The following is a 14,776-nucleotide window of genomic DNA, read 5'->3' as shown; positions in this document are numbered from 1 at the left end:
ATTATCATAGAGCTTGAATAAATGGCAGAGACATTGAACAAATATTTTGTGTCTGTCTTCATAGTAGAAGACACAAATTACATGTTAGAAATGGAGGGGAGACAAGGGGCTAATAAGAGTGAAGAACTTAAAGTAACTAATATTAACTGAAAAGAAGTATTGGAAAAACTTAAGGGACTAAAAGCTGACAAATTCACAGGACCTGATGGCTTGCATCCTAGGGTTCCAAAAGAGGTCGCTGCAGAGATAGTGGATGCAGTGGCAGCAATTTTCCAAAATTCCCTAAATTCTAGAACAGTCCCAGCAGATTGGAAGTTAGCAAATGTGACACTGCTATTCAAGGAAAGAGGGAGAGATAAAACAGCTAACCACTTGTCAGTTAGCCTGACATCAAAAGCTGAGAAAATGCTGGAATCTATTATTAAGGAAGTCTTAATGATGCACTTAGAAAATCATAATATGATCAGATAAAATCAACATGGTTTTGTGAAGGGAAATCCTGTTTTACAAATTTATTTGGGTTTTTCAGGGATGTAACTCATAATGTAGATAAAGTGGGACTAATGGATGTAGTATACCTTGATTTCTAAAAAGCATTCAGTAAGGTGTCACACAAAAGGTTAAGATAAAGGGTCATGAAGTTGGGGGTATTATATTAGCATGGCTGGAGGATTGGTTATTGCACAGAAAACAAAGAATAGGGATAAACTGGTCGTTCTGAAGTTAGTAGGTTAGGCTAGGTTAGTGGAATGCCGCAAGGATCAGTTCTGGGGCCTCGGCTATTTATGATTTGTATTAATGACTTAGATGAAGAGACTGAGAGTAATGTATCTAGGTTTGCTGAAGATACAAAACTAGATGGAAGGCTAGCTTTGAGGAGGACACAAAGTGGCCTCAAAGAGATATAGACAGGTTAAGCGAGTGGGCAACAAGGTGTCAGATGGAGTATTGTTACAATCCTGGTGAGGATCTGTAATCCAAAATAACCAAATTTACTGACTGACCCCCAAAGTTATGAAATTACCAAAATAATTCACTTTTGTAACTTATACTGAACACAAATCGGAATCAACGTAAATTAAATATTAATTAACAGGCAAATTAAGGTTGGTACAAACTATAAATTAAACATCGAATAGCAGAGACAATAAAGACTATCTTATCAATTTTCTAGGAAGCCCATTCCACCTGTAGAGTCCCAGTTTCAGTCACACACTTCTTCCAAGCCAAATTCTAGTCCCTTTCTTTCAAGGACTTAGCTGATTCTCTGCAAGCAGCAGCTTCCACAAAAACAGGGTACCGTCCATGCAGTCTTTCCTGTATGACGCCATTCTTTCTGGAACCTTCTCCACACTCAACTTTAATCGGTTGTGGTAGTATGGATATTACCAGAACTGCCTATACCTTGGCAAGCTGTGGCCAATTTTTTTTTTTATTATTCATTCACGGGACGTGGGCTTCACTGGCTGGGCCAGCATTTATTGCACATCCCTAGTTGATCTTGAGAAGGTGGTGGTGAGCTGCCTTCTTAAACCGCTGTAGTCCATGTGGTGTAAGTACACCCACAGTGCTGTTAGGAAGGGAGTTCCAGGATTTTGACCCAGTTACAGTGAAGGAACGGCGATATATTTCTAAGTCAGGATGGTGAGTGACTTGGAGGGGAACTAGTGGTGTTCCCATCTATCTGCTGCTTCCAGATGGCCGTGGTCTTGGATTTGGAAGGTGCTGTCTAAGGAGCCTTGGTGAATTCCTGCAGTGCATCTTGTAGATGGTAGACACTGTTGCTACTGTGCATCGGCGGTGTAGGAGGGAATGAATGTTTGTGGGCATGGTGCCAATCAAGCGGTCTGCTTTGTCCTGGACGGTGGCAAGCTTCCTGAGTGTTGTGGGAGCTGCACTCATCTGGGCTGGTGGGGAGCATTCCTTCACAGTCCTGACTCGTGCCTTGTAGATGATGGACAGGCTTTGGGGAGTCGCAGGATTCTTAGTCTCTGACCTGCTCTTGTAGCTACAGTATTTATATGGCTAGTCCAGTTCAGTTCCTGGTCAATGGTAACACCCAGGATGTTGATAGTGGGGGATTCAGTGATGATAATGCCATTAAACGTCAAGGGGCAATAGTTAGATTCTCTCTTGTTAGAGATGGTCATTGCCTGGCACTTGTGTGGTGTGAATGTTACTTACCATTTGTCAGCCCAAGCTGTAATTGTCCAGGTCTTGCTGCATTTGGACATGGACTGCTTCAGCATCTGAGCAGTCACAAATAGTGCTGAACAATGTGCAATCATCAGCAAACTTCCCCACTTCTGACCTTATGATAGAAGGAAGGTAGTTGATGAAGCAGCTGAAGATGTTTGGGCTGAGGACACTACCCTGAGGAACTCCTGCAGTGATATCCTGGAGCTGAGATGACTGACCTCCAACAACCACAACCATCTTCCTTTGTGCTAGGTATGAATCCAACCAGCAGAGAGTTTTCCCAGAGTCCCATTGACTCCAATTTTGCTAGGGATCCTTGATGCCACACTCGGTCAAATACGGACTTGATGTCAAGGACAGTCACTCTCACCTCACCTCGGGAGTTCAGCTCTTTTGTCCATGTTTGAACCAAGGCTGTAATGAGGTCAGAAGCTGAGTGGCCCTGGCAGAACACAGTGAGCAGGTTATTGCTAAGCAAGTGCCGCTTGATAGCACTGTTGATGACCCCTTCCATTATTTTACTGATGATCAAGAGCAGGCTGATGGGGTGGTAGTTGGCCGGGTTGGATTTGTCCTGCATTTTGTGTACAGAAGATACCTGGGCAATTTTCCACATAGCTGCGTAGATACCAGCGTTGTAGCTGTATTGAAACAGCTTGGCTAGGAGTGCGGCAAGTTCTGGGGCACAAGTCTTCAGTAATACTGCCGAAATATTGTCAGGGCCCATAGCTTTTGCAGTATCTAGTGCCTTCAGCCGTTTCATGATATCACATGGAGTGAATCAAATTGGCTGAAGACTGGCATTTGTGATGCTGGGAACCTCTGGAGGAGGCCAAAATAGATCATCCACTCGGCACTTCTGGCTGAAGATTGTAGCAAATGCTTCAGCATTATCTTTTGCACTGATGTGCAGGGATCCCCCACCATTGAGAATGGGGATATTTGTGGAGACGCCTCCTCTGGTGAGGTTTTTAATTGCCCACCACCATTCACGACTGAGTGTGGCAGGACTGCAGAGCTTAGATCTGATCCGTTGGTTGTGGGATCGCTTAGCTCTGTTTATCACTTGCTGCTTATGCTGTTTGGCACACAAGTAGTCTTGTAGTATAGCTTCACCAGGTTGATACCTCATTTTTAGGTATGCCTGGTGCTGCTCCTGGCGTGCCCTCCTGCACTCTTCATTGAACCAGGGTTGATACTCCAGCTTGATGGTAATGGTAGTGTGGGGGATATGCCAGCCTATGAGGTTACAGGTTGTGTTCGAGTACAATTCTGCTGCTGATGGTCCCTGCGCCTCATGGATGCCCAGTGTTGAGTTGCTAGATCTGTTCGAAATCTATCCCATTTAGCACAGTGGGTAGTGCCACACAACACGATGGAGGATATCCTCAATGTGAAGGCAGGACTTCATCTCCACAATGACTGTGAGGTGGTCACTCCTACCAATAATGTCATGCACAGATGCATCTGTGGCAGGCAGGTTGGTGGGGATGAGGTCAAGTATATTTTTCCCTCTTGTTGGTTCCCTCACCACCTGCCACAGACCCAGTCTAGCAGCTATGTCCTTTAGGACTTGGCCAGCTCGGTCAGTAATGGTGCTACCGAGCCACTCCTGGTGATAGACATTGAAGTCCCTCACCCAGAGTACATTCTGTGCCTTTGCCACCCTCAGTGCTTCCTCCAAGTGCTGTTCAACATGGAGGAGTACTGATTCATCAGCTGAGGGGGCGGGGGTGGGGCGCGGTACATGGTGATGAGCAGGAGGTTTCCTTGCCCATGTTTGACCTTATGCCATGAGACTGCATGAGGTCTGGAATCAATGTTGAGGACTCCCCAGGCAACTCCATACTGTATACCACTGTACCGCCACCTCTGCTGGGTCTGTCCTGCCGGTGGGACAGGACATACCCAGGGGTGGTGATGGTGGTGTCACTGACACTGTCACATGAGGGGACATGCCTTAAAATTTTTTCTTTTCTTTATTAAAATTTTGGGAGCTTAATCTAATCTCTCTGAGGCAGCTCTGTGCCTCGGAGATTTCTGCACTTTTTCGCACGCATGTGCAAAAGAGCGCAGGCCCCGACTCTGGGAACCCCCCCCTGCCCACACAGGGAGCACTCAGTGCTTCCAGGCGCACGTCACGATGGGCGGGCCTTAATTGGCCCACCCACGTAAAATGTCAGCGCGGACCCAATGGGAGGTGCTGATTGGGTCCGCACCTGCCCCCGCTTGTCCCCACGCAACCCCCCCAACGGGGGGGGAAAATTCCCCCCAAAGCGTACATGTTGTAGATGCAGTCTGTCTACATGTTACAGAATAGGTACAGTCTTTCAGATCATCAACAGTGGCACTGTTCCTCGCTTAATTTTTTGCTGGCAGAGGTGGAGAGCCATCCTGCCTGTGATGTCCAAGTTACACTGATACAGATAAATCAAAATTGACTCGTACAAATGTCACTGTTTAAAAATAAGGGGTCGCCCATTTAAGACAGAGATGGGGAGAAATCTTTTCAGAGGGTTGAGTGTCTTTGGAACTCTCTTCCTCAAAAGGCAATGAAGCAGGGTCTTTGAATATTTTTAAGGTAGAGATAGATTCTTGATAAGCAAGGGGGTGAAAGGTTATAGGGGGTAGGTGGGAATGTGGAGTTGGTTACAATCAGATCAGGCATGATCTTATTAAACGGCAGAGCAGGCTCAAAAAACCGAGTGGCATACTCCTGCTCCTAGTTCATTCCCAATTTGTGCAAGTGTGACACATAATTCTTTTTTATTTTGGCGACCCAAGGGGAAGGCATGTTGAACAGTATTGATTGTCAGTTGTCATGTTTAGACTACAGTCATCAAACTAACACAGATTTGCTATCCTTTTCCCACTCTAAATTATGGTCTCCAGAGATAAAGGGTAGCTACTTTGTCAAATGAATTTTTCAGTCTTATGACAGTTGATTAATTGTCCATCAAATATCCACATCAGCTCTTTTTTCTGATGTAGCTCAGGCTTTACTTATTTAACCAAGATGCCAGGATCATTTCAAAACTGTTCCTTTGAAATAAATCAGATTTGAATCTAAGTGTTTACTCCAGAACTTTGTACACTTATGAATAATGCTGGAATGGTTTCAGGATGCTCCTTATATTTATGTATTTTTCAGGGTCTCCCTCTATATCCGCAATGGCATATTCAATGTAACAAGAAAGTTAAAAGCTAACATGGTGCTTGGTGCTGCAACCATACGATACAGAAGATCTCTGCGTTTGTTTGAACAATTCAAGATTCGGTCTAGAGTAAGTTGGTACTTTCTCTACAACATGGTACAGCAAAGAATATTGAGTCAAGATGTTTAGATTTCATTATTATATTTTTAATTTTCATAGCGGCTATCACATGGTGTTTCTCAAGGTAAATCAGGTGATATACTGTGTAGCACTAACTTGGAGTAGAAAATTTCCTCACACTAAGCAGCAAGAGTTGGCTTTTATAGCACTTCATAGGTGCTCAGCAGCTCATCTGTATTGCACTGACTGCCATATTAGCATGAGCTTAATACCATGTCATGCACAGTTTACTCAAAATGCAGGTGTGTTTAAGCTGACCTGACCTTTTAAGCTTGCATCTTGTTTTAACTAAACATTTCTTGAGGTCAGACGTTGTTTAATTGTTTAATAAAGTTTCCAGATTGGACAGTGCTTGTATATACCCAGCACCAGAAAAAGCATCATAAAATTATTAGTTTTCTTACTTTAACACCCTTAATGCTTACAGTATGACTCCTAAAGTGTGGTGGATGTGCTTAAAACTTTTACATGGATAGATTTGTCATCTGTAAACTTTACATTTGAGATATGGAAAGAAAATAATAGATAATACATTATCACATCTCCCTGGGGCAGCTCAAAGTGCTTTACATGTAGTAAATTCATTTGAAATGTTGTCCTTGTTTCTAACTAGGTAAATATGACAGCAATTTTATGCAGAAATGAGGCGAATGATTAGTTAATCTATTTTTTTATGCTTCTGGCAATGGAATGATATTGGCCGTGACATGAGAAGAACTCCCTTCAATTTGATTAGTGCCAGAGCACCATTAGCAACTACTTGACCAGATAGACAGGACCTTAATTAAAGTCCCATCCAAATGTTAACACTTTCATTATAGGAGTCCCGCAGTAGTTCACTAAAGGGTTTGCCTAGTGAATTCTAAATAAATTATGATATAATAAAGGTAAATGGTGCATGGATATACATTTTACATATGTCGATTGGCCATGGCATGTATAGGTTTTCCTGGCATCCACAAATACATAGAGGTGCTTTGCCAAACTGTGGTGAGAAGTGTTGAATTGCATTGTGTAATGCATTGCCTCAAGAGCAGAGCAAGCACACAATGGCATGGTTGAGCAAGATGTTGAGACCAGGCATTGCTCTTATGGCTTCCTGAAGGGAGAAAAGCAAAAATTATGACTAGAAAATATTCCATTGTTTTAACATTGTCTAGTTTTCACCTGTGCCTCCTCTATAATTAAGATGGTATGGCAGTCTAGTGGTTTTGGTGCTGATCTAGAAATCCAGAAGTTGAGAGTTCAAATCCCTCAATGGTTGTACAAAAGCAACTTGTATTTAATAGTGCCTTTAACGTAATAAAAATCCCCAGGTGCTTCACAAAGACATTATAAAACAGAACATGACACTGAGCCACATCAGGAGATATTAGGGCAGATGACCAAAAGCTTGATCAAAGTGTTTAGTTTTAAGGGGACACCTCAAAGAGAAAAGTGAGATAGAGAGGTTTAGGGAGGAAATTTCAGACTTTAGAGCTCAGGCAACCAAAGGTACGAAGGCCAATGGTGGAGTGATTAAAATCAGGAATATTCAAAAGGCCAGAATTAGAAGAGTGCAGATATCTTAGAGGGTTGTGGGGCTGGAGGAGATTACAATGATAGGAAGGGGCAAGGCTGTGGAGGAATTTGAAAACAAGGATGAGAAATTTTAAAATTTAGGTGTTTCTTAACCAGAAGGCAGTCTAGGTCAGCAAGCACAGGAGAGTTAGGTAACCAGAACATGCAAGTTAGAACATGAGCAACATGAGTTTACAGAGGGCAGAACATGGAAAGCTGGCAAGGAGTTCATTAAAATAGTCAAGTCTAGAGGTAACAAAGGCAAAAATGAATGTTACTGTAGCAAATGAACTGAAGCTGGGTCCGAGTCCTTTGCTTTAGCTTAAACTATCAGGCTGGGAGCTTTCTACTGTGGGCTCAGTTCATCCTAATTATCTGCAGTCCATATCAATCATGGCGTGATTTTGCCCTCTTCCCAGGATTGCTTTTTTTCAAGTAGAAGATAAAACTCTAGAACAGGCTTGTCCAACCTTTTCGTGTGAAGGGCCACATTTGAATTTTTTCCATATTCAAGGGGCTGGTGACACAATGTTAAACATGAATTTCAAAAAAAAAAGCTGGGGTATGAAGAAAAGAAATACCTTGCTGAGCAAAAGGGAAGCAACTTGCTGAGGAAACAAAATGTCAAATCAATCAATTAATAACTTAAAAAATTAGTAATTAATAAAGATGACTATTAGAGCGTGAGATGGTGAAAGTGTGTGTGTCCCGCTCACTCCCAGTCTCAGGGTGCTCGATCACTCACCCTCACCCTCGGACACTGTGAGTGAGTAAGTGTGAACCCTGAGACTGGAACTGAGCCAGACACGCACGAAGGGTTGATCCAGTGTATAGGTCCGAAGTTGGGAGCCCTGCCCACCGAAAAGCCTGCAAAACGGCCTGCCAAAACTTCTGAAGGGGTGGAAAGAGCCCTTCCAACTATTTTAAAGTGTTCCAGATGTGGCACCAAAAAGAAGCATCACTGTGGAGAATACCCATTAGGGGAGCCGAATGCTTTATCTGTGGCAAGACCGGACATTTTAAACAATTCTGCAGATCTAAAGCACAATTTAAGGGAAGAGAGCTGGAACATGCTTCCAACCATTTTAAAATACAGGAAATTGGAAATAAAGACATTGGGGATGAAGACTGGGGATAAAAGATCCCAATAAGCAGTTCTGGTTTGTAGAGCTAGAAGTCAAAGAGTATGGAACAGAATTTAAACTGGACACTGGGGCTGAGGTCACAGCCTTGGACTGGCTTGATGTTGAGATCCAGGCATCAAACATAAGGGGCCAAAAGGCACAGACCTCAAAGTGAAGGGTCAGATCGCTACAACCCTTGGACTAAAGATAAAGAAATTAATGAAACTCTTTAGAACCAGAACCAGCAACTTTCTATGCTCAGCAGGGCAGCGTGTTCAGCACTCGGTCTTCTGCAAAGGGTTGATGAGGTAACACAGGATGACAGCAGATCCATTATAAGAATGAATTTCCTAAGTTATTCTGGAGACTGGGAAAACTCATAAGTGAGTATAACATCACTCTACTTCCAGATGCCAAACCCATTTGCTTATTTATCCCTAGGAGGGTACCACACCTGCTGATCAAGAAAGTCAAAGATCAAATTGACAGGATGCTGCATCAAGGCATGATCTCTCTTGTTATAATGCTTACAAAATAGGTCTCGGGCTAGTGACATACCCTAAACCAAATGGCGAAAGCAGACTCTATGTTGACCTGACATGACTAAATAAAACCATTCAGAGAGAGATGCACCTGATGTCTTCTGTTGATGGCAGTTTGGCAAAATTGTCCAAAAGTGTTCTTTTTACGAAGCTGGATGCCAACAGTGGGTTTTGGCAAATCTTCCTTGACCAAGAATCAAGGTTGTTGACAACGTTTATCACTCCCTTCAGTCGCTTTTGTTTCAGTCGACTTCCCTTTGGCATATCCTCTGCACCAGAAATCTTTCAATGCACAATGTCCAACATCCTCAAAGGCAGAGAAGGAATTATTTGCCACATGGTGCTACCAAGGAAGAGGACAATCACAGAATCCGGGAGGTTTTATAAGTGCTTGAACAAGCAGGCCTCACTCTGAACAAAAACTATCAGATTTTTAGGCTATATTATACACTAAAAAGGGTAACAGTAGACCCCCAAAAAAACCAAGGTGATAAATAATTTCCACAGCCCAAGTCTGTTCCTGACACACAGATTTTTAGGCATAGTCAACCAGGTGGGGAAATTCATCTCAAATCTGTCTGCCATCAACGAACTTTTGAGAGACCTGCTGAGAAAAGGTCAGTGGTTGTAATGGGGAGTCAGGCAGAAGAATGCCTTTGACAGGATCAAGGAGCTGTTCATCTCCTTGGGCGTGCTTGCACATTATGACCCCAAACTACTGACAATAGTGGCAGCTGATACATCATCGACGAGGTTTGGAGCTGTTCCTCTACAGATCCAGGAAGGTGGCAGGAAAAAAACACAATGTACTGTGTCTCTAAATCATTAAAACGTTAATGCAATGATTGAAAAGGAAGCACTAGCAGTGACATGGGCCTGCGAAAAATTTTCACATTACTGAAAAGGCTTACAATTCAGGATTGAGAAGGACCATAAACCTCTGGTCACTTTCCTGAACTCTAAGGAAATTGCTAAGATGCTGCCAAGGATATAACGTTTCTGGCTAAGACTCATATGCCGTGACTACTACAGAGTATGTGCCAGGGAAAAGTCAGCTGCTGAGACACTGTCGAGTGCTAAAGTCAACCAGGCTACAGACAACATTTGACACTCGTCTCTGAGGTGGAAGCATATTCTTCATCAATAACAAGTACCCTACCCTACCCTCTGCAAAAAAAATTCAGATTAGAGAAACCCAGTTGAAAGGCACAGAATGCAGTCAGGTCAGAGCATTTTGCCAAAACGGTTGGCCTGAATATGTCCCAAGCAATCAGGTGTTAACATAATATCATGAACAACAATAACATTTGACGATTGTTGAAGACCTTCTACTTTTCAACGGCAAGCTAGTAATTCCGAGATCGAGGCGAGAAGATATTCTCCAAAATCTCCACTATGGTCATTACCAAATGCAGAGCACAAACACAACAATCAGTCTGGTGGCCGGAAATTTTGAAAGCCATAGAAGAACTTATCTCAATGTTCTATAGTGCCATCAAGAGCCAAGAACAAACAGAACCACTACTACCATCAACATTTCTGTCCAGACCTTCGCAAAGGCTAAGAATGGATCTGTTTGACTTGAGGTAAAATCTACCTGTCATTGACTATTACTCTCAATGGTTGGAAATCAGCAGACTCCATACCACAATTGCAGAAGCTGTGACAAAAACTCCTAAACACGTTTACTTGGTATTCCGGATGAGGTAGTCTTGGACAACAGTCCGCAGTTTATGAATTAACATATCTGACAATTTGCTATGGAATATGGGTTCCACCATGTGCCCGGTTCACCACATCATCCGCGGGCTAATGGAGAAGCGAAGAGAGGTGTAAAAACTATCAAAATGTTGATGACAAACAACAATGACCCCTAGAGCTAGCCATACTCAATTACAGGGCAACGCTGTAAGGTAATGGCTTTTCACCAGCAGAACTATTGATGTGGAGAAGGCTGAAGACCCAACTTCCTCCATTGCAACATAAACTAAAGCCCAACACCATCTTACAAGATCATGAACTGACTAAGGTGTCACGAGCAAGCAAACACAAAGAGAAACAGTCAAGCTGATATAATCACCAGCGTAGAGCAAGAATACTATCCACGTTAGAATGGGGACAAAAGTTGTAGATAAGAGACTGTCAGGCATAGATACATTGATAGAGCAAACTCAGCAGCCACGATCATACCTTGAACAAACACCACATCGGGTTATCTGAAGAAACAGGCTCTGATACTCTAAGCTGCAAGGCGACAATTATTCCAGAATTACCATGATCGAATGACAAGGTGGACTCTACAGCAAATGTCTCAAGAAGTGATGTTTGAGTCCATGAACCAAGTGTGGACCAGCACCCTTAACCAAGAATACTCAAGACAACATCAGAGAGAGTTGTAAAAGCATCAGACAGGCCCAACCCGTGATGTTACAATTTTGGGGTGAGATGCTGAGAATATAAATTGTTTAACAAGTAATTTAACGCTTTTGAGATGATACACAGGCCTGGGGGTGGGGGTGGAAGAGATATATTGTAAAGGGTTAATGGTTATGTTAATTGACAATGTTAATGATGTAAACATGGCATTGAGGTCTGATGACCAAGAGATTCCAAGGGAGCAAGACAGAGAACACTGTGTCCAGAGAATAATGTACTTACCATGAGGTCTTGGATGTAATAGTGTAAACAAATAGTTTTTAGTCAGTATTTAGTTTTTCAATCTCCAAGTCACTCCTAAAGTATGTGAAACCTCTTGATCCAGAAGACAACACAAGTAAAGGGAAACAAGTCAAACTACTCACTAGTGAGGCTATCAGTAGCAACTGCGGGAGAGAAATGGCCTGTAATTGGTGGAGCAGCTCCTTGCAGAATCTTTCACTTCACTTAACTGTGTTTTGAACAATGAATCCATGGGCTGGATGAAGGCATGATATGCCAGATTGTGGCCTGCGGGGCTGTATGTTGGACAAGCCTGCTCTAGAAGTCCACTTTTACTACAGTTAAGGAAAAATGGTCTATCACTTTGAACTATTAGTTGAATTTCAGTGGGATTAGTTCATTGACATTAATGTTTGTACAAATAGGTCATCTTCAATGATAGAAGCTCAACATTCTTATTGTTACATTTTCAATATGCTACTAAGCTAAGCACGACCATCTTCCTGACCATGACCATATTGTACTGAACAACATGCTAAACTCCTATTATATATGGTGTAAAGTGATTTACTTCTTCAGATGAGTCATTGCTGGAACTTTCTGGAATTGAATCCATTTTACTACTTCACAATCTGATGTAAATCGTCAGACTTTCCAAAAATAACTAAATTGATATAATTTTCTTTCAGTTTGATTTGAACTTTGCAGTTGAAAATATCATTTTGAAAGAAGGGAGAAACTGAAGTAAACACTAAAATTTTATTATGTGAGCTACCTTTTGTTTTGACTAATTCATAATCTTTTCAAACGTGCCTTTACAGTGGAAACCGTTCAGAGATGTGCTGACTTCCAAAATCCCTACTTATACCGCAGAACAAATTTAGCAACAATGGGATTACTGCACAAGTAACCGAGTTGTGCATTCATAACTTTGACAGTCTGGCCGGAAGTCAGGCTGAGGTCTTTACAGGCAACAAGTCACAACAATATTTTCTGTAATTGGAGAAATGAGATGATTCCTCAGCCACAGGCAGACCCAAGATGGCAGACCAAGCAGCAAGTGCCACTGGCTACAATATTTAGTGTTGGCACCAGTGATGCTTTTCATCAGGTTCTCCTGCCCAATACAGGAATATTTCACAGTCTCTGATTGCAAGGGTTGTGATCATACCAACAAAATGCAGAATTGAGTTTCAGCCGACCCGCTCCCTCCCCTTTTCAGCCACCCTGAGTCCACCCACATGACCACCTGTTTTCCCACTCTACCTACTAACTTGCACATCTGCTGAGCGCAGTATTTTTATCCTGCATATTCACCTGAATATTCTGAGTGCATCTCAGCCTGCTCAGCAGCTCTGAATGCTTTCTTGCCCAAGTGTTTCCCAGCTTGCTGCTCTGTTTACCCATGTTTCTTCTACAACCTGGCCACTCTAGTTGTTTTTCAGCCCACATGTTCAACAGCCCAACCATGTGCTTCCCTATCAATGTTTATGCCCATTCTTGCCTTCCTAGAAAAGCTCCTTGTCTTTTGAGAAAAACAGTGTAAGGAAGTATACCCTACATGCTAAGATCCTTAATGACTGGAGGAACAGAGATACCTTGGATTCCAGTCTTTAAAGGTGGGAATGCATGTAGAAAATTCCATTAAAATGCATGGAATTTGAATCTAAAATGAAGGAAGTATTGAATTTGTGTATGACATTAGCTAGACCACTATTAAAATACTACATTCAGTTTGGGCACCAATTATAGGATTTTCCAGTTGATCTCCAGTTTCCCAATGACGCGGGGGGAGGTGGGGTGGTGGATGGGCTGGATTAGTTTAACTGCCTGTAGACAGGAGGCAGGCACCCAGCAGCAGGCTGGGGCAGCCAGTGCTGCAGACAGGCCTACAGGCCCTGAGGTAGGTGTCCCTAGAATACGAGCAGTTGGTAGCCTACCTGAATGTGGGTACTGCCAAAGGCTGCCCTGTAGAAGGATTTCCGTCAGCACTGTACCACATTAAATCTCAGCTTAAATTATGTACTTCGAGTCTTAGAGGCAGAAGTGCTACCAACTGCTAGTATTTTAGGGACACCTACCTCAGTTGGTAGCATCCTTGCTTCTGAAAGGTTTTCAAATTATTAAATGTTTTTGAGAGGTTAAATACTGAAAGATTGCTTTTTTTTTATTAGCTGGCAATTCAGTAATGAGGGGGCACGGACTCCAGATTATTAGCAGAAGACTGAGTGAATGTTAGAATTTTCTTCCACACGTGAATCGTGGGTTGTTTTGACAGAATTTATGGAGCAGATTATTTTATTCCTGGAGTTATTGGATTGCCTGGCCACAGTGAAAACAGAAAAATCAAGCCGGTAGGATTTAATGATGTTTTGTCCATTAATGCACTTCATCCCATCACATTTTCTTGCACTTGTTGTGTCCAGATGATCCAATAGTTCAGGTGCAGGAGGAAGAAAGTCTGCTTCAAAAACCCGATTTAAAAAAGCAATTGGATTAGTATTTTGAAACGAAGAGCCTAGAAAGATATGGGAAAGCGCTGGAAAAATAGGATTAGGCTAAAAAGCTAGCAGCAGCAGCACAGTGGAAGAGGAGAGCAAGCACAGGCAATAAGTGAAGGAAGAAGAAAGATTTGGTGAGAAGTGAAAAAGGATGTGCCTAAACACAGAAATTAACCTTGTAGCTTTAAAGCGATAGTAAATGCAGCTTCTTCACCTTTGCCGTAGAATGAATTTTGTGCATTACATGGTATAGCAGTCCTGCCCTCTCAAAAACAGTGTATCAAGTGATTATAATATAAACGTTCCCATGGGACCTTCACCAATATTTCTATAAAACTCTATGCAATCCTGGTACAGCTATATTCAATCTTCAGATAAATAAAAACACTTCCATTTCCCTGTCATGATGTAAATAAACCACTGTTCATTTTTTAAAAAACTGAGCTTTGTTTATTCATGCCCCACCTTTAAATTCTGCTGCCTCATTGAGTTCTCCTACTAAAAGTGTAATAAATTTAATCTTTAAAAAATGACTGTATTTAGTAAGAGCATTAAAGTAAAAGCATCCGTCAGACATTTAAATTAAATTCTGAGTTTATCCACCAAGAGACCATGGTGGCCTGGTCACCCATCTCTACAGCCACCATCCTTGAAGTAAATGCTCTAAGGGGTAAAGGAGTGTTTAAATTTTTTGTCAGTTTAGGCAACTGTACTGTGGGCAGGGAGGAAGCAGAAGGAGAATCTACTGCCTATCAGTTTATCCCTCAATGTGTTAACATGGTGACTCAATGCAACATCAAAGTGTTTGCCATCAACTTTAAAGGCAGTTGGGTGACTTTGAATCAGTCTAATTTTCA

At 42.3% G+C, this 14,776-nt stretch overlaps 1 protein-coding gene across 1 annotated transcript in view; it reads left to right on the top strand.

The window, feature by feature from the left end:
* Window positions 1-14,776, top strand: part of LOC144682801 (protein THEM6-like) — a 45,807-nt gene that overhangs the window by 13,221 nt on the left and 17,810 nt on the right. The window contains exon 3 of the mRNA XM_078545520.1: window positions 5,351-5,483. Coding sequence (XP_078401646.1) covers window positions 5,351-5,483 — 133 coding nt within the window. The remainder of the gene's footprint in view (window positions 1-5,350; window positions 5,484-14,776) is intronic.

The sequence above is a fragment of the Cetorhinus maximus genome, chromosome 7 (assembly GCF_964194155.1).
Source record: "Cetorhinus maximus chromosome 7, sCetMax3.hap1.1, whole genome shotgun sequence".
Classification (NCBI taxonomy): Eukaryota; Metazoa; Chordata; class Chondrichthyes; order Lamniformes; family Cetorhinidae; genus Cetorhinus; species Cetorhinus maximus.
Note: the sequence above shows the minus strand (reverse complement) of the source record. Positions and strands in the feature narration are given on the sequence as shown.